The sequence below is a fragment of the Rhinatrema bivittatum genome, chromosome 3 (genome assembly GCF_901001135.1).
Source record: "Rhinatrema bivittatum chromosome 3, aRhiBiv1.1, whole genome shotgun sequence".
Taxonomy (NCBI): Eukaryota; Metazoa; Chordata; class Amphibia; order Gymnophiona; family Rhinatrematidae; genus Rhinatrema; species Rhinatrema bivittatum.
The window spans coordinates 58,714,740-58,736,064 of NC_042617.1; the positions used below are offsets into that span (position 1 = coordinate 58,714,740).

At 39.9% G+C, this 21,325-nt stretch overlaps 1 protein-coding gene across 1 annotated transcript in view; it reads left to right on the plus strand.

Moving 5' to 3' along the window:
* UBR2 (ubiquitin protein ligase E3 component n-recognin 2) overlaps window positions 1–21,325 on the plus strand; it is a 426,990-nt gene that overhangs the window by 271,278 nt on the left and 134,387 nt on the right. Inside the window, 2 exon segments of the mRNA XM_029593304.1 lie at window positions 7,649–7,697; window positions 8,272–8,426. Of these exon segments, the coding sequence (XP_029449164.1) occupies window positions 7,649–7,697; window positions 8,272–8,426 (204 nt within the window).

Consider the following 21,325-nt stretch of genomic DNA (forward strand, 5'->3'; position numbering starts at 1 on the left):
AGCTTCTTTCTAAAAGTCTTTATCTCATAGTCTGTTTTTGGTTCCTCAGGAAGCTCATTCCACAGCAGTGGGGCAATATACAAAAAACCCTGGCACACGTTTGATTTAATTTATAATTACACAGACTGGGAACTTTCAATAGATTCTGACTCGATGACCACAAGGCTCCTGTTTGACTTACAAATTAGCCAGATTACTAGCATTTTCATTGTGTAATAATCTATGGACCACTATAATAATCTTAAATTGCACTTTCTGATGTAATGACAACCAGTATAGTGAGCACAAATCCGGAGAAATTTGGTGTCTCAATTTTGTACCTGTAATCAATTGAGCTGCCACGTTCTGCAACAGTTATATCCTTAGTTGATTTTTTTGGGTAAATCAACATATAAACTGTTAAAATAATCTATATATATCCAAGAACCAAAGATTGCACTGCCATCCTATAATCCTGAGTAGGAATCATTTTCATTAGCAGTTTTAATATTTTTAACTTGATAAATACAACTTTCGCTATGTATTTTACCTGCTGTTTTATGCTAAGGATAGAATCCAGTAAAATACCTAAATTTTGCACATCGAATGTTAGAGGCATTGTTACACCAGCAAACTTAAAATTATCCAATTTTTTTTTGGGCATTTTTCATCCAACCCACAACAATGTTGCTTTTTGCAAGTTTAATATTAGCTCATTTTCTGTGAATCACTTGCCTACCTCCCGAAGATACCTATTTAAGTTCTCCATTAGCGAAGTGTCCTCAACTGAATGTGGTATATAGAACTGTATATAGGAAATAAATTACTCCAAAGGAGGCCAATAAAGTTCAGTATGACCAAATATATAGATTAATTAGGACAGAGGAAAGGGCAGAGCCCTGAGGATCCCCTGAAAAAAGATCCTTTCTCTCAGAGGAGTTTTCTCCTATTTGCACACTCTGCTTTCTACCATCCAAAAAAAGTGGCAGACCACCTGAGAACATAACCTCAAATACCACACAAAGACAGTTGTCTAATTAGGAGTTTATTGCTCACAGTATCAGCCCTTCCGTTATATCCAACTAAACTTAAACCCCAGATTCACCTTGATCTAACCTCTTGTAAAGGGTGTCTGTAAGTGAAAGAAAGAACTAGTGTTTCAGTGCCATGAGCTGTTCTAAAACCAATCAGTTGACAATCTAAAATTTTATTTTCTTCAACAAACTTTTCCAGTTGAGATAATAAACATTTTTCTAGAAACTTCCCTAATGATATGGGCTGAATATTAGACACTATTTCTATAGCAAGTGTCAGATCCTTCTGTACCGCAGTGTCGCCATTTTTAAAACCTTCACTACATGTCCTTCACATAAGGAGTTATTAATTAGCTCTGTCAGACTTTCAGACGTCAAAGATTTAAATCAAGATTGAATAAAACCCAAGAGTCTGTCTACAGTGTCCAATTTGTAAAATTCCAAAGGAATTAAAAAAAAAATGGAGGAAAAGACCTCAGAGATGAGCTTGAACTGCAGAAAGCGTGAACAAAGCTCAATAGATCAATCATAGGTCAGAAAAACCTCCATATTCAAAATGTCATAGAAGCTCAACACTTTCTTATATGCAAAAACCACTTGTGTTGTCATGTGAAACTTTAATGTTCAAAGTTTCAAAAACAACTTTACTCAAGCTGTTTGCACATTTCTGAAAATGCTGTCTGTTCAGGGCAAGTCAGAAAAAAATTCCAACATGGTCAACATTTTGCAGTAAAGCTGCATCAGGGCAGTTCTAAAAGAAAATCAAAGGTTGAGCACAAGTATAAAAAAAGTACCATATTTTATGTATGTAAACTTGTACACAAATCAAATTCAAAATTCCAGTCTACAGCCTTTAATAATTGAGTACAACTCTGTGAGCAGTATTCAGCTTTTAAAGATGGCGACATGCTTGATTGACATATTAAATAACCAATGAGAAATGAGACTTCACCTTTAATATTTAAATTATTAAAAAATCTGACACAATTGTAGTAAAGACCCCCATATTAGAATTCAACCGAGTGGGTTCAATAGAATTCAGTGTAAATATCTATTTCTGTTCCAGGTGATATAATGGTCAGTCCTGATTACCCCTTGTGGATTTAAAGGAACATGGTCTATAACAAAAATTTCAAGAATTTGAAAGCACGCTTCTATTTGAGACAATGTGAGACCAGCAGTGCCTGAAGTTTTTCATTTTTCAGCAGCTTTGATGTTCTGTCAGACGAGCTCTAAATGTCCATTTGGTTTTCCCTACATTTATTTATTTATTTATTTTTAACTTTTATATACAGATGTTCCTGTATAGGATACATATCACACCAGTTTACATAGGAACTGAACTGTCACCATGGGGCGGGTACAAGGAACATGTAGTACAAATGAATTGTAATATGGTATAATAAAAACATGATATCACATCAAATAAACTTTTGGTGAACGCAAAAATTACGGGAAAACTGGAGTAACTGATGGATAACAGGTAGGACTAACACAAGCTAGCAGGCAAGTTAAAAGGAAGAAAAAAATAATGCATTAAGAACGTCTAACTTACCGGTTCATTAAGGGTCTAAGTGACTTCTAGCTGCGTGTTGAGCATCATCTTGCTTACTGAGTTAATGTAGTCTCTGGCTCACGGGTAGTTAAAGTGCTAGGGGATATCTGGAATGCAGGTTTAGTTAAAAGGGCTCAGAGTCAATAAGCTAGTCTGTAGTTGTACATGATGCAATTGGACTAGAGGGGGTGAGGAGAGCTTAAATCAAGCTAAATCAAGTTGCAGGGACACAAGCTAAATCAAGTTGCAGGGACACAAAATGATATACACAACAAAGGTCAATAAGTACTGTCAAACTCTCATAAGCTACATTTTTTACACCTTTCAATGTTATAAAAGGACAGGGATCAAATTTAGAAAAGGTTGATTTCAGTCTTGAAACACCATTTCAACCTCCGAGCTGGAATTACCAGAAGGGATGTCTTTGTAAGTGCAACTGTTTAAAAGTGTAGTAGGATTGCTGTAAAGTTGACTGCTGTTCTGAGCTGTTTGAGAGCGACTGGACTGGCCCATATTTATTTATTTATTTATTTATTTATTTAGGGTTTTTATATACCGACATTCTCGATATACATATCAAATCAAGTCGGTTTCCATATAACAAAACTGTCGCCGGTAAGGCGTTACATTAAACAATAGACAAAGTAATGAACAGAGAACGTGCAGCGTAACATTAAACAATCGACAAATTATTGAACAAAAGAACGTAGATCAAAAAATATTAAATAAACGTTTAAAAGATATATAAAATAAAATAGACGACAAAAAAGTTCGTCAAAATAACAAGAATAGATGATACGATAACTTTGGTAGGTAAGGTTGAATTGTACCGGTAGGGGTTTACAGGTGATAGTGATCAATGTTGAAAGAAATAACTATGGGAAGAGCTAGAAAGCTGATGCTTCAAGAGATGGTTTTTCATAGCAGGTGGGTGGACTGTCCAGATAAGGTCCTAAGGGTATAAGGTCGGTAGTGGACTTTATATTGTGCTATTTTGCTCTTTGACCTGTGTCGAAGTGTTCCTGCGATTCCGGATAGGCTTGTCGGAAGAGCCACGTTTTGAGGTTTTTCTTGAAGGTAAGATGGCAGGTTTCAAGTCGAAGATCTGGTGGTAATGAGTTCCATAGGGAGGGCCCGGCAGTGGAGAGTGCTCGTTTTGCTAGCGAAGTTTTAATCGGGGGAGCATATAAAGAACCTTTGTAATTATATCTGATAGGTCTTTTTGATGTGTGAAGGCGGAGTTGCGAGGTAAGATTTAGGTGGGCGCTTCCCATAATATCCTTGTGGATCATTGATAATGTCTTGAAGGTGATTCTAGCTTTTATGGGAAGCCAGTGGAGGTAGAGCAGAATTGGAGTGATGTGGGCTCTTTTGTTGGTGTTGGTGAGTAGCCTCGCCGCAGCGTTTTGTACCATCTGTAAGGGTTTTATGGATGAAAACAGAAGACCTAGCAGAAGGGAATTGCAGTAGTCTAACTTGGACAGAATTATGGACTGGACTACTAAGCGGAAGTCGCTGAAGTGAAGGAGTGGTTTCAGATTTTTTAGCACTTGGAGTTTGAAGTAACATTCTTTGGTTGTGTTGTGAATGAAAGATTTAAGGTTGAATTGATTGTCGATGCGCACCCCTAAGTCTCTGACTGAAGGTGAGTGGTTTATGGGTGGTATTGTGGATTGTGTTGAGCTTTGGATGTTGAAGAGTGTGTGGTTTTCGTCAGGTGAGATGATGAGGATTTCTGTTTTATTTTTGTTGAGTATAAGGTTGAGGCTGGATAACAAGGAATTTATGGATAGTAAGCAGTTGTTCCAATGAGCCCAGGTTTTTTGGAGTGATTCTGTGATGGGAAGAATTATCTGAATGTCATCAGCGAAAATATAGTGCTTTAGCTTGAGACTGGAGAGTAGGTGGCAGAGTGGAAGCAGGTAAATGTTAAAAAGGGTAGGGGAGAGCGATGAGCCTTGAGGTACTCCTCTGATTGATTTGATAGGAGGTGATTCTATGTTATTTATCTTGACTTTGTAGGATCTATTTTCTAGGAATGATTGAAACCAACTATGAGCTTCTCCTTGGATTCCTATATCTGATAGCCGCTCGAGAAGGATGTCATGTTGCTCCTTTGATTTGAGCAATTATATATCTAAGCTTGCTTCCGAGGAGATGATTTCCCAGGCAGGGGACATATTTTAATTTATCATCGACATCATCACATAATCTGCTGGATCTCAACCAAGCCATTCTGCATGCTCCGATGGAGGCAGATGAGGAGTGGGCTGTCATATCAAAAGCCTCATAAACCAATCGAATAAGATGGCATATCCACTCTTCCACATCTAGGAGCAGCTGTGGGTATGCAAAGCCACTTTCCCCAGGAGGATAGTTTTGAATACAATCATGTAAGTACTGAATCATGAAAAACTGGTGAGCTGAAATCGGTGAATTAAGCATGGATCTCTGGAATACCTTTTTACTAAAATTGTCTAGGAGCCTGAGGTCTGAAGCACCTTTTTACTAAAATTGTCTAGGGCCTGGCGGTTTGAAAATATTTTTTTTTGTTTTGTTCTCTTTAGAGCTGACTCCACTACATCAGATTAAGGGTATATAAAAGCACAAATAAATAAATAAGACTACTCTGAAACCTGGAATTTTCTAGACTATAATTGAGGTCTAATTTCCTGGCTACTGCTATGCAGGAAATCAAACTCTCCCACATTCTTGTTTGTAATTCTTGCAGGATAGCATAGATCAGAATAGCTGCCAGTTCCCCCAGGGTAATTGAGGATCTGGAGAAGACCAAAGACTTATGTGCAAGGATCCTTGTCCTTATGGATGTTAACTCCAAGTGCCTTTCCCAACTTGTCCAGAAATCTGGAGTAAGAGAGGTCCTCCAGTGGAGTTTGTGGAAATCCAATTAAAAGCAGATTATATGGGCCCTAAGCGTAGTCAGTACCCTTTATCTAGAGAAGCCCAAGAAGGAATCAAGCCAGAAATTGCATCTCTTCCGAAACATGGGATAATAGAGCCTAGTGGTTCGCCATTTAATACCCCTTTGTTCCCAATTACGCAATATCTGATATGAGACTGAACACACAATTGCTATACACTGTACATGTGCACAAGGGATCTGCATGTCTAGGTGCAGGCCTTGATCCATTAACCCTGATGGAGTTATTGCTGTAGAAATTGGTAAGGGTAAGTGAAGCATATCCGCTTCTGCCCCTGAAAGAATCCCTAAATATTGAGAAGAAACTGATTTAGTGAAAAGTTGTCGGAAGCACCATGGCCCAGTTTGTCGACAGTGCAGTAGCGTGCTCTGACACAGGCATCAAGGAAGGGAACATCAATGGAGTTTGAGTTCGATATGTCGAATACTCCAGGGCTCGATGTGTCGACAGCTTCTGGGCCTTATGCATCAACAATGCCGAGATCTTATGCTTTGGCAGTGCTAGGGCTCGATGTGCAGCTGTGTCGACAGCGCCAAGGCTCAATGCTTTTTCGGTACTGGTTGCATCTCCAGCTCTGAAGTGTGGTGCTTCTTTTTAAAAGAGCCCAAGCCTCATACCTTCTTTTGCTTGCTTGACCCTGAGGACCTGGCCTGTTCCAATGAGGGGAGAGACTTTCCTGAGGAGCTCCTGCTCAACTTTGCACCTGGAGAACCCGACCATCTGCAATTCTTTAGAGACTTGTGCAGCTCCTCCATTTTCTGGGTCCTGGTCTCCTGGGAGTATGGAGACATCCAGCCACAATGGTAGCAAATTCTGAGTTATGATTTGGTCCTAGACAACAGGAACAGATGTCATGTCTACCTGTAATGGACATTTTCCTATCACAAACACAGTCCTTGAAGCTACTAACTGAGGCTTCTTGGTGGCAGACATCCTTTAAAAAAGGATTGGATAAGTTCTTGGAGGAGAAGTCTCATCACCTGCTATTAATTAAGTTGACTTAGAAAATAGCACTGCTATTACTAGCAACAGTAGCATGAAATAGACTTAGTTTGGATTGGCCACTGTTGGAAACAGGATGCTGGGCTTGATGGATCCTTGGTCTGACCCAGTATGGCATGTTCTTATGTGAAGAAAAACATTTTTGCTTTTTTTTTTTGCACTTATAAGTACTGTTTTGGGGCTGCCGAGGCAGTGACATAATATCATAAAAGAATATAAAGATATTAATAAGAAAAAAACAGAGGGTAAACATCTGTGCTTTTGCTTGGACAAAAAAGACTGACGAGGTCAGAAGGAAACACTAGCATGGGAGCTCCCGCTTATGCTCAGTTTAGCAAAAATTCTATGAGCTAAGAGAAGAGTCTGTTCAGTGCTGTTGGATGACATCATCTATTGTCATGGTTAATTCAGCCCTACTTGTCGACAGAGCAAATTTGTTGTATTTTCTTTAATTCAAGAGATTATTCAGCGACTTGTGACTACAAATGCATGCACTGTATACATGGTAAAAAAGAAAAAAAGATGGGTTGATACAAAGATGTAAGGTTAACACTACACTTAGAGGTACATTATTGGGAGTAAGGTGAGAGTGCAAAAGTGACTTGGGACTGGAAACTGTGTAGCTATGTTAAAAGCATGGGCCAGATCGGTCAAAAACAAGATGCATTTGAACACTTGTAGGAGAATAGATGATACTATGTAGCTTGCATGCCCCAACAGCTTTTGAATTTGATGGTAAATAGTTTAGTGTCAGAATGGGGTTCAGGTTCCAGCTGCCTTGCCAGCAAAAGCCTTTTCAGTTCCTGATAAAAATAATGAAAGCATGGGAAAGGCACTTGTGTTCAAGATAGAATGAGTGTTTCTCAAAGGCAGAATGACTTAGTATTATTTCTGTGCCATTTTAACTTGAATCTGATTGATTAATTCAGTCATTTTCACTATATAAGCCCTCAATATTTGGTCATGTTTAAAGTATGGATTGTGTGCCAAGGCTTTTTGATAGATAGAAAATAAGAGAAATTTTTTTAGTAAGTTGGGCCTTCACATGAGAGTTTTGCATCAGAAGTTGCAAGATGACTTATGCTTTAGTACTTTTTGTACATTGGATGAATATTTTTTTCCTTTTTCTTTAATAGGCAGAAGAAGCACAAAGAAAACTGAAAAGACAAAATAGAGAAGATACAGGTATCGCTGGAAAAGAAATATAAAACTTGATGTTAAGATACAAATAAGATGCAAAGCGCAATCCTAGTGCTACCATTGTACATCTTTCAGGCAACAAGCTTATCACCCCTGCCCCTCTGAGGCAGGCCACAGGAGTGAGAAGTCAGCTGATTGGCTGCAGGCAGGAACAAGAAGTAGAAGGCTGGAAAAGAGAGCAGGACTACAGGAGGGGAGTTGGAGAACTCAGTCAGTCTCAGCAGATTGGCTGCAGGAGGCAGACAGGTGGAAGGAGTCACACAGATTCAATAGATTGGCTTCAGGCACCTAGGAAGTGAAACTGGTAGGCAGCCAAGTCAAGACCTGTGCAGAGAGATTTAAGTTGTGCACAGTTTAGAGGGAACATTGACTGAAAATCCATCAATAAGAATTTTGAACTTTTTTAAAGTTTATAATAATTTGAAACTTGTTTTCTTGTGAATAACAGTGGATTGTTTTTTTTGGGGGGGGGGGGGCGGGGCAGGAGGGGCTTACTGTGGAATCCTCAAGAATGGCTGTTCGTTATGGCATGCAGTTAATTATATGTTTTTTCTTCCAGCTCTTCCACCACCTGTTCTGCCTCCCTTCTGTCCTCTGTTTGCTAGCTTGATTAACATTCTACAATCAGATGTCATGTTATGCATTATGGGAACAGTACTGCAATGGGCTGTAGAACCTAATGGATACTCCTGGTCAGAGTCCATGCTGCAAAGGGTATGGCAAAAGTAGAAACTGTTATTAGCCTATTTGTCTGTTGAAAAACTGGCCTTATAACATTACCATGTCTTGTCTATCTGTCCCATCCCTAATTCTTTCCCACAGTAACTTTTCAGGAGTTCATCCAGTTTCGTTTAGATTTCTGCCACAATTATAGGACCACCCAGTGATCCCAGCTTTCACTTTTAATGGGCCCTTGATACCCACCTCACTTAGAATCTTTTTTTTATTTTTTTTATTTTATTTTGAGACTAGGGCAGTTCCGTTGAAATCTCAGTAATTTGGCCACATTCAACAGTGCTGAGACAAGTTCTCTTGGAGCTCAGTAGAACTGAGACAATTTTTCTGAGCATGTGTGGGCATTCCCACACAACTGCCACCTGGGTAAGTGTCTCCCTAATCCTTTTTTCTTCCACTTAAGCAAAAGGCTGTATTTTCTCTCTCCTTTACTCACACATCAAATCTATCTCTTTGTAGTATTTTTCATGTTTTCTGTCATGAGTCTCCAGTAAAAATAATAATAATTTTGTTAAATCAGTTTCACCAGAATTGAGCTTGACTTAGCCTTCCAGAAACCCAGATGCCAACTCTGTCCATATATTAATCCAGCAACACTATCACAGGACCCAACAACATCAACTACAAATTCTGTGGCTCATTCACCTGCTCTTCTTCCAATGTAATTCACCTGCCAGCAATGCCCTCTGCTGTCTACATAGGGCTAAGGAAAAGAATAAATGGAGATAAATCTGACATTAGAAATGGCAACATTCAGAAACCAGTAGGAGAATATTTCTCCCTTTTAAGACGTTCTCTATCTGATCATAAGTTTATCATACTACTGCAAAGGAACTTCAAAGGAACACTGTTGTGAGAAACTGTTGAATTGGAACTCATCAAAAAACTTAACACAAACACCCTAGGTCTGAAGAGAGACAAAGGCTCCATGACACACTACAGATATCTATGAATTTAACTGCTCATAGATCATTCTGTCTTTTCACACTTACCTCAGTTGTTAGTAGGCTGAACTATAATCCTATTAACACTTTTTCCTCATGCTACCCTGTGTAATTCAGTACCCTTGTCTTTGTTCTATATTCTCCCTCCACCACCACTCACTTCCTGTATTACACTTCATGCATCTAATGAAGTGGACTCTGACTTCGAAAGCACAAACCTCAATAAATTGGTTAGTCTATAAAGTACCACCCGCCTCTTGTCATTTTGACTTAACTTCAGCTCTCTTCACAGTGGCTTCAAAAGATGTCCAGGCCATTCCTACAAGATAACTTTATCAGGCCAGCCTTACTACTCTGTTGCTTATGATCAACCTATGATGTTCCTTACTGGATTGTCTGCATCCAGATGTCATGAAGTTACATGCTCAGAGAATTTGAGTTCCTTATTTTCCCCCAGACCAATCCAGAACTCATGGGTTTAGTATCCCTGCCAGTTGTTGGAGACAGAGAAAAATCTGATTTGCTAACATCACCCCGTATAGGGCACTGTGAAGCCAGACACACTTCAGAATTTTTGTCTCCAGCAGATGGCAGACATTGAATCCTGCAGCCTAGAAATCTGGAGATAAATTGCTCCCAGCAGATTTCGTCCTTTGGGTATATTTCTGGTAGAGTAGGGATGAGGGGGGGGGGGGGGGGGGAGACAGACCAGTGGCTCTTTCTGTCCTTGTCTTTTTCAGTAAAGGGAACTTGATAGCTGGTGTCTGGCTCCCTCTTTTTCTTCCTTACTGATGATTGATTAGCCTCCTCTTTACTTGGTGTTTAAGTCTGTCCTTGGAAAGGATGAAGTTTCCTCTCTCAAAGTTTTTGCCACAGACAGTCTTCTTCAGGGAAGTATATCTTTTTTATTTTATAAAGTTTAAAAATAAATTTAATAAGTCTGTGTGAGGTCTATTGGCTCAAGGTAAAGCAAACTTTCATTTTATATTGGCTTTTTGCCCCAGTTCAAGGAGAGCACAGCCACTGCAGCCTTTTATTTTTTTCAGCTATTTTCTATTCATGGGAAGCACTGCTTCTTGTGTGGTGGCTGCTGCAGGAGCTCTTCCGCTGGCAGGATTTGCTGAAACTGTTTGTAGGCAGATTCTTTTTCGGCTCCTGCAACCACAGGGGAGTCCTCTTCTGCAGCAGTTATATCAAAAGCGGGATTTGCGAGTTTAGTGTGGCAGCAGAATCTGGCTCTAAAGTGGGTCCTTTGGGGGTTCAGGTTTCCTCCAAAATAATGGTGGCAGCCATTTTTTTCTGTCCCAGAAGGATTCTTTGGGGAATCTGAGTCTTTTTCCAATGGATGTTAATGCACATAGATCTCAGGAGAAAAAGAGCCCACCTCAGGCTGCCTCCTCTCCATTTTTCCCTGAATTTGTTGATGCATGAGACTTTTTGCATGAAGCAAGGGACATTACCAGAGGAGGTTCTTTCATAGATTGAATTCAATGTAAAAAGGCACTTTGGGATAGTATTTTCCAAAGAAATCCAGCTTAGATTCAGAAGAAGGTCTGAATAAGGTTTTCATAGATTCAGAGTCTGAATCCATATAAGAGCTTATGGGAAAGGATAGTGATCTAGAAGAGCCCCTGGAAGAGGACAAAATTCCCCTGCCAGAGAGAGAAAATCTGTGCATCATTAAATTTAGGAGAGAAGAACTTTCCTCCACTCTATCCTAAGCCATGGCTAAATTAGGTATTAAGGAAGGTCCTCTGGGTGCCATCTGTAGGAAGAGTGGACCCTATTAGAGGATCTTCATAGACCCATTAAAAAATTCCTTTTCACAGGACTGTGAAAGCTTTGGGTAATGGCATGATGGGATTCGTTGGAAGCAGGCTTACATGTCTATAGATCTATGGTAAAACTGTATCCCTTGCCATCCGAGGTGTTGGATCTTTTGAATACCCTAAGGTGGATGCATTGGTATCGGTTGTTGTGAAGGAAACAACTATTCCTTTGAAATGCAGTGCAGCTTTAAAAGATGCCTTAGCTAGGAAAATTTGATTATTCTGTCTTCTGAGGTCTTTTGAGCTCTGCAAGCTGCAGTTTGCAGTAGTTTTATGTCCTGGGCGTGTTTACATTGAGTGTAGCAAATTCCTGTGGATAGCCTTTCTGAAGGATCTTCTTTTAGTGAAGTGGAAAGACTAGAGATTGGTGACACTTGTGTGGGTGATATGCTTTATGACTTCATTCAAGCCTCGGCTAGATGCATTGCATCACTGGTGGCAGCATGTCGTTTACTGTGGTTGTGAAAGTGATCAGCAGATACTTAGCCTAAGACAATGATTAGTAAATTACCCTTTAAAGGGAAGTTACTCTTTGGTTGTTATCTTGAGACATTGGTTAAACATTATGGAGACAGTAAGTTGCTTAAATTACCAGAAGTCAGATCCATGAGGTTCCAGAAGGATGAATCTAGTGGACCCCAGATGTAGAGAGATGAGATACCATCCAGGGAGGTCATCTACTTTTCAGAAGGGGATGCCTTAGTGGCAGGTCACAATCCTTTTCTTCAGGAACAAGTTTTGTCCCCAAAACACACTCCTAGCATTGAGGGTCCTAAAGGTTACCATTGAGATTCAAGGGGCTCATTCCCCTTTTCCTCAGATAGGAGGATGTTTGGCTCAATTTTTCGGGGAGTGGGTCCATATAACAATGGATCAATGGTTCTTTTTGTAATAAGAAATGGCTACACCTTAGAATTTGCACATCATTTGAAGGAGCCTTTCATAGAATTTCCTTAATCCTCTAGAAAAGATAAGAGCAGTAAGATCAATGTTTGAATATAATCTCCAGTTAGCAGCAGTAGTTCCTGTACCAAGGTAAGAATAGGGCCAAGGCAGATATTCCATCTATTTTGTGGTCCTAAAAAACAAGGGAATGTTCAGACCCATTATAGGTTTCAAGAAAGTACACAAGGCCTTGAAATTTCTGCATTTTTGAATGGAGAATCTTCACTTTATAATGATGGCGGTAAGAAGAGAAGAATTTCCCACCTCCTTAGATCTTACAGAAGCTTGTCTCCATGTCCCAATTCATCTTTCACATCTCAAGTTTGCGGTGCTCAGGGGGCTTCCCTTTGGATTGGCAACAGCTCCAAGGACTTTTTCCAAAATAATGGTGGTAGTTGCTTCAGTGTTGCGTAAACAAGGAGTGTTGGTTCATCCCTTGGACAGTTGATTGATTTGGGTGAAATCGAAACAGGCGTTCAGAAGTTCAATATCCAAAGTGATATAGTTGTTACAGGATCTTCGATGCATTATAAAGTTTGCCAAAGGAAATAAGTACCTCTCCAGGTATTGGACTATTTGGAGGCTCGTTTCAGTACTCAGCAGTCCAAAGGGTTCTTATCAGTCCAGAATACCAAGTTTAACAGGCAGATTCAGAACCTGATGAAGATGAAGGCTCCCAGAGTTTGGGATTATTTGCAAGTGCTGGGCATAGTGGTAGCGGCCCTTGATTTAGTCCCTTGGGTGAGAGCTCAAATGCGTCTGTTAAAGCAGTCTCTTCAGTCTCAGGATTTCAAAGTGAGGTTGACGTTAACATCAGAAGCCAGAGCCAGCTTGAGGTGGTAGGTCACTGCTCAGTATCTGGTCAAAGGAATGCTCTTGGAATCTCCAGTCTGGGTGATAATAATGACAGAAGCCAGTCTGAGTGTTTGGGGAAACTCATTCTCAGGACAGGTTGGTGCAGGGTTTCTGGAATACAGTAGATGTGTCGTGGGTCAATAAATCATCTGGAAACAAGCATTATAAGAAAAACTATACAGTTTTATCCAGTGATTCAGGGCAAATCAGTAAGGATGTTCTCCAACAATGCATCAGCTGTAGCTTATGTGAATCGCCAAAGAGGCGCAAAGAGTCGCCCACTAGCTATGGAAATTGAGCTTCTATTCATATGGGTGGAGAAACATCTTCAAGCACTCTTTGCTTCGCACAGTTCAGGGGTGGAGAACATTCAGGCAGACTTTTTCAGTCATTATACTCTGAATCCTGGAGAGTGGGACCTGGCTGATGCATCCTTCAAAGTAACACACGTGAAGCAAACAAAGTTGTGATATCATGGCCAGGTGCCAGAATGCCAAAGCTATGTGCTTTTTCAGTTGATGGAATGAGGTGGCATCAGTGGGAGGAGATGCTGTCTCTCAACAATAATCTTGTCAAAGCCTTTTATATGTTTTGTGTTTTTCTCTGTGGCCCATCATAGGTCAAATGATACAGAGGATAGAGAATTCTGGTAGTTCCAAATTGGCCGAGGCGATTTTGGAATGCCAATCTCATCAGGGTCAGTGGAAGGGCCTCTGAGATTAGAGTAGGTTCAGATTCTGTTACATCAGGATGTGGTGGTCATGAAGGATCCAGCTCCCTTTTGTCTTATGGCCTGGCTATTAAGAGGAAAAAGTTGAGAAACAAGGGTTATTTGGACCAAGTGGCTTCTATTACAAGCAAGAAAAAAGTCTACTTTTTGAGTCTGGAAGATTTTTTAGCTTTGGTGTATGGAAGCTGGGATTTCTCCCTTTAAAGCTACAGTTCCTGTAGTTTTATCCTTTTTACAGAAGGGTCTACAAAATGGTTTAGCTTTAAATCCCTTGAAGGGGCAAGTTGCTTCCATTACCCTTTACAGAGGAAAGTTTAAAACATGTCTCTAGCGGCTAATTCAGATGTTTTCTCAGTTCCTTAGAGGTGTGAAACATCTTTCTTTGCCGCTTCATAAAGAGATTCTTTGAGCTTTGTCTTCTGCTCCCTTTAAGCCCATTAAGAGGGCAACAAAGATTTAATACGTAAGACAATTTTGCTGGTCACAATTTGTTCAGCTAGATGTATTTCTGAATTACAAGCGCGGTCTTGTGAGATCTGTTTTTTCAGTTCTTGATTTCATAGGTTTCTATGCGGACAGTCCTTTCCTTGCCGAAGGTTGTGTGTCCTTTCCCTTGAAGCAGTTGGTGGACGTCCCAGCATTCAAGAAGAACGGGTTGTTAGATTTTAAAGATTTGCATGTTTTGAATATTGAAGGGTCTTTGCTCAGGTTTTTGAAGGTGACCAGCTCCTTTTGGAGATGAAATCATTTGTTCTATTCAGTGGTCAAAACAAGGGGGTTGCTGCCTCTAAAGCAACTATTGCTAAATTGCTTAAAGAAGCTATTGCTTCAGCTTATATTTCTAGAGGCTTGTCGGCTCCAAAGGATCTTAGAGCGCGCTCTACAAAGGGACAAGCAGCTTCATAGGTGGAGCATCAGTTAGTGTCACCTGAGGAGATTTGCAAGGCAGCCATGTGGTCATCTTTGCATACTTTTTCAAAGTATTACAGGTTGGATCTGCACACTAGGGAGTTAGTTTACCTCAGGGCTGGGGCCTTGAAGGTTGGTGTGTCTGGCTCTCTCTCTGTTTAGGTGCTCTTGGGTACAATGAATTCTGGATTGATATGGGGGGTTGATACGGAAGGGAAAATTAAGGTTTCATACCTGATAATTTTCTTTTCTTGAGTCCAACCAGACCAGTCTAGGGTCCCATCTTTTTTTAGCCGTCAACCTGCTGTATTGTCAGGCTATAATGTGTTAGTTTAAGGACCATATTAAGGAGCCGTGGAATCTCCATTGCTGCTTGTGGGGGAAGTTGTCTGCATTGTTGATGATTAACATTTACACTGTTGTCACTGTTTTATATGCATTTTAAAAAAAATGTTTTTTCTAAGGTGAATGATTGAACTGACTGGGTGGTCCCTACTCATAATAGCAGGACACACTGGCTCTCTTGTTTTGATTTAGAGCAAAATCAAAGCCATGAAGTTGAAGGAATTGTCTGTAGACCTCCAGGACAGGATTGTGGTGAGGCACAGTTCTGGGGAAGGATACAAACAAATTTCTACAGCATTGAAGGTCCCAAAGAACATAGTGGCTTCCATCATTCTAAATGGAAGAAGTTTTGAACCACTGGGACTCTTCCTGAAGCTGGCCACCTGCCCAAATTGATCGGGGGAGAAGGGCCTTGGTCAGGGAGGTGACCAAGAAACCCGATGATCACTTTGACAGACCTCCAGAGTTCTGCTGTGGAGATGAGAGAACTTTCCAGAAGGACAACCGTCTCTGCAGCACTCCACCAATCAGGCCTTTATGGTAGAGTGGTCAGATGGAAGACACTCCTCGGTAAAAGGCAAATGACAGCCCATTTGAAGTTTACCAAAAGGCACTTAAAGTACTCTCAGAACATGAGAGTACTTTAAGATCATGAGAGGTCTTCAATGAGTAGATGTGAATCGGTTATTTACACTTTCGGATAATAGAAGGACAAGGGGGCATTCCATGAAGTTAGCAAGTAGCACATTAAGACTAATCGTATAAAATTATTTTTTACTCAACGCACAATTAAGCTCTGGAATTTGTTGCCAGAGGATGTGGTTAGTGCAGTTAGTGTAGCTGGGTTCAAAAAAGTTTGGATAAGTTCTTGGAGGAGAAGACCATTAACTGCTATTAATCATGTTTACTTAGGTAAAAGCCACTGCTATTAATTGCATCAGTAGCATGGGATCTTCTTGGTATTTTGGGTACTGCCAGGTTCTTGTGGCCTGGTTTGGCCTCTGTTGGAAAAAGGATGCTGGGCTTGATGGACCCTTAGTCTGACCCAGCATGGCAATTTATGTTCTTATGAGAAACAAGATTCTCTAGCCTGCTGAAACCAGTATTGAACACTTTGGCCTGAATGCCAAGTGTCATGACTAGAGGAAACCAGCCACCACTCATCACCTAGGAAATACCATCCCTATGGTGAAACATGGTGGTGGCAGCATCATGCTGTGGGGATGTTTTTCAGCTGGAGGAACTGGGAGACTAATCAGGATTCAGGGAAGGATGAATGGAGCAAAGTACAGAGAGATTCTTGATGAAAACATGCTCTGGACCTCAAATTGGGGCGATGATTCACCTTACAACAGGATTACGACCCTAAGCCCACAGCCAAAACAACACAGGAGTGGCTTCAGGACAAGTCTGTGAATATCATTGAGTGGTCCAGCGAGAGCCCGGACTTGAACCCAATCGAATATCTCTGGAGAGAACTGAAAGTAGCTGTGCTTGATGCTCCCCATCCAACCTGACAGAACTTGAGAGGATTTGCAGGGAAGAATAGGAGAAATTCCCAAATCAAGTGTGTCAAGATTGTAGTATCCTACCCAAGAAAACTCAAGACTATAAACGCTGCAAAAGGTACCTCAAAGCACTGAGTTAAGGGTTCTAAATACTTATGTAACTGTAATATATATATATTTTTTAAAATTGTACAAATTTCTACAAACCTGATTTTGCTTTATCATTTTGAGATATTGTGTATAGGTTGAGGAGGGAAAAATGTATACTGCCATCCACCTGGCCAAGATAGTGAGACGTGAGGGAAGCAAAGTAGAATAGACGCCCGATGTCCGATCAGAATCTTTATTCTATAGAGACGTGATATTAAAATAAGAGAAATTAGGGAAGGTAACCAAATTGGTAGTGCAATAATAATAGAGATTTAAATTACCCCAATATTGACTGTGTAAATGTAACATCAGCAAATGCTAGAGAGATTTATTCCTGGATGGAATAAATGACAGTTTTATGGCGCAATTATTTCAGGAGCCAACGAGAGAGGGAGCAATTTTAGATCTAATTCTCATTAGAGCGCAGGATTTGGTGAGAGACGTAATGTGGTGGGACTGCTTGGCAATATTGATCATATATGATCAAATTTGAATTAATGACTGGAAAGGGGACATTAAGTAAATCCACGGCTCTAGAGCTAAACTTTCAAAAGGGAAACTTTGATAAAATGAGAAAAATAGAAAAAAACTGAAAGGAGTGGCTATAAAGATAAAGTGTGCAAGAGGTGTGGACATTGTAAAAAAAAAAAAAAAAAAAAAAAAAAAATTAAAAAAAAAATACCATCTTAGAAGCACAGTCCAGATGTATTCTACACATTAAGAAAGGTGGAAGGAAAGCAACACTATTACCGGCATGGTTAAAAGGTGAGGTGAAAGGGGCTATTTTAGCCAAAAGATCTTCATTCAAAGATTTTGAAGAAGGATTCAACCGAAGAAAATAGGATAAAGCATAAGCGTTGACAAGTTAAATGTAAGAGATTGATAAGACAGGTTAAGAGAGAATTTGAAAAGTTGGCAGCCGTAGAGGCAAAAACTCACAGTAAAAACTTTAAAAAAATATATATGAAGCAGAAAGCCTGCAAGGGAGTCAGTTGGACCGTTGGATGATTGAGGGGTTAAAGGGGAACTTAGAGAAGATAAGGCTATCACGGAAAGATTAAACAATTTCTTTGCTTCAGTGTTTACTGAAGAAGGTGTTGGAGATACCCATTCCGAAGAAGTCATGGGTAATGATTCAGATAGACTGAACCAAATCACAGTAAACATAGAAGATATGGTAGGCCTGATTGACAAACTGATGAGTAGTAAATCACCTGGACCAGGTGGTATACACCCCAGGTTCTGAAGGAACTTAAAAATGAAATTTCAGATCTATTAGTTAAAATTTATAACCTATCATTAAAATCATCCCTTGTATCTGAAGACTAAAGAGTGATTAATGTAACCCCAATATTTAAAAAGGGCTCTGGGGTGATCCGGGAAACTACAGACCAGTTAGCCTGACTTCAGTGCCATGAAAAATAGTGGAAAGTGTTCTAAAGATCAAAATCACATAACATATAGAAAGACATGGTTTAATTGCACAAAGTCAGCATGGCTTTACCCAAGGCAAGTCTTGCCTCACAAATCTGCTTCACTTTTTTGAAGGGGTTATTAAACATGTAGATAAAGGTGAACTAGTAGATGTAGTGTATTTGGATTTTCAGAAGGCATTTGACAAAGTTCCTCATGAGAGACTTCCAAGAAAAGTAGAGAGTCATGGGAGAGGTGGCAATGTCTTTTCGTGGATTATAAACTGGTTAAAAGACAGGATACAGAGAGTAGGATTAAATGGAAAATTTTCTCAGTGGAAATGGGTAAACAGTGGAGTGCCTCAAGGATCTGTTCTAGGATCCGTGCTTTTCAATATATTTATAAATGATCTGGAAAGGAATATGACGAATGAGGTAATCAAATTTGCAGATGATACAAAATTATTCAGAGTAATTAAATCACAAGCAGATTGTGATAAATTGCAGGAAGACCTTGTGAGACTGGAAAATTGGCTATCCAAATGGCAGATGAAATTTAATGTGGATAAGTGCAAGGTGAAACATATAGGGAAAAATAACCCATGCTATAGTTACACAATGTTTGGTTCCATATTAGGAGCTACCACCCAAGAAAGAGATCTAGGCATCATAGTGGATAACACATTGAAATCGTCGGTTCAGTGTGCTGCGGCAGTCAAAAAAGCAAACAGAATATTGGGAATTATTAGAAAGGGAATGGGGAATAAAACGGAAAATGTCATAATGCCTCTGTATCGCTCCATGGTGAAGACCGCACCTTGAATACTGTGTACAATTCTGGTCGCCGCATCTCAAAAAAGATATAGTTGCGATGGAGAAGGTACAGAGAAGGGCGTCCAAAATGATAAAGGGGATGAAACAGCTCTCCTATGAGGAAAGGCTAAAGAGGTTAGGACTGTTCAGCTTGGAGAAGAGACTGCTGAGGAGGGGGGGGGGGGGGGGGGGGGTATGCTAGAAGTGTTTAAAATCCTGAGAAGTCTAGAAATGGGTAAATGTGAATCAGTTATTTACTCCATCATCAGGTAACCAAAATCTCATTTGGAGCCAATGCATATAAAAATTTTGGGCACATGGTGGCAGCAGTCCATGTTATTCCTTTTGCATGTCTCAACATGCAACAGGTTCAGTGGCACCTGAAATCTCAATGGAACAAGCACCTACGAACACTTTCTCACAAAGTGAATATATGCAATACTCCCTTCCAATCTATCTTGGTGACTAGAACCTTGAAATCTGTTCAGAGGTCAGTTTTTCAGCAACCTCAATTTCAAATAACAGTAACCACAGATGCCACTAACAAGAATGAGAAGGTCATCTGAACACCCACCTAGAGCTGAGAGCAATCGGTGCTTTAAATGTATTCAGTCCTTAGTTAAATGGGAAAGTGTTAATCCAAACAGAATACCAAGTAGTAGTGTTCTGTATGAACAAACAAGGAGGGAACAGACTGTCAATCTGTAAAGTCACGCAGTATATGAAAATGGGCAATTGTCCAAAAAATGTACCTCAAAAAAGGAGAATCCTCAAAATATACTCACAAATACAAGCTCACTTAAGATCATTTATTCAAATCTTTATTAGTTGTAATAAATCTCCCGCATTAAAGATCCATAAAACCCTAAATCTTATCTTTCTTTTATATCCCAAACACAGCCCACACACTATCACAGGGGTCTCCAACCTCAAAACCACATAAAACCACTACATTTAAAGACATGAAAAAAAACAGACAAAAACTCAAAAAGTACAAAAGTACAAAAAAATAAAAAATGTTAAAAATTAGATCTTGTGTAAAGCACATTTTTTTTAATCAAAATATCAAAAACCCCAAACTGTGAAGTATTGCATCAAAAAGTTAAAACCAGTTATTTAAATACATTATAATCCATTTCAATAACTTGATCAAAGGGCCAGTATTTCACTTAGAGGGAGTCGTGAGAAAAAAGCCAAACAGAAGGCTGCGTGTCAATTATAATCTGGTCATCGCCTGAACACTTTCAAGTCAAGACAGTTCATGCCTCAGTAAGTCCAAACTAGCCCTCTTAAAACTGGATTCTTCTCGCTTTTACTTCCGAAGATGGTAATCTTTGCAGCTGCACATTACACTATTCCACACCGGCTGAAGAGCCAGAAAACAAATGGCCAACTTTGCACATTCAAAGAAAGATTAGCAATCCTCACAGTGGGATGCCCCGTATAGGGGTACTCAAGATGAACGCGGCGCAGCAAAGATCGCTAAGATCAGAACACCCGACACTGCAGCATTTCAGCAGCATTTGCCGCCTGCATCAGGGGATCACCGTTACTTCTCTAAAACAAAAAAAAAAAGTAAAAGGAGTAATAAAAATCAAGATACTCCAACAAACAAACCAGACAACACTTAAACAAAAAACCCACTGCGACTTGCTTTCACTTCAACCTGACTCTGTACCAAGTTCAGACATGAGCGTGAGTGTACTCACGTAGATATCACTCCCTAAACTCCTCCCCCTTGGTTTGACGGACCCACAGTTCCCATTGCATCATCAATGTAAGATCTTAATAACAATAGACATTAGAGAAATGTCAGTGTTCCCCAAAGATGTTATTCTTAAATATTTGTTCTAGTCATACTTTTCTATCTCCCTCAATCCAAATATTCATTGAAAAGCATCCCATTCTAGGTCTTAATTTAGACAGTCAGGGGCTACTGTGCCCCATTGAAAAATAAATCATTGTTCTTTCTGTATCAGGGATCTACTGAAATCACTACCCCTCAAACAGGGGGGTGGGTTTGTCTAGTACCACAAACCTCAAATCATCAACTCTATGGCCTGTTGCCTCCCAGTGGGTCACTAGGGGAGCCTCTTGTCTACTGCATCTGATACAGCTCAAATGTTCCTGTATGCATGTTTTTTGTTTACGAGTTGTTTTCCCAGTGTAACATAAACACAGGAGCACCACATCAGGTAAATCACTCCTATAGAATCACAAGTGGACAAACAACGCAATTTAAAAGAACGTCTATTATGTAGAACCATCATGTCCCCATTAAGAGGCAAACTACATTTTGTGCAGGCATAATGGCCTAAATGAGAGTTCTGTATCGATGGTATCTGTAAAGTAGGATGAACTAGATGGTCTCTCAAATTACGAGCTCAAGAGACGACAAACAGTAGGAGCCTCCTGAAATATTGGGTGGAGTCTTAAGA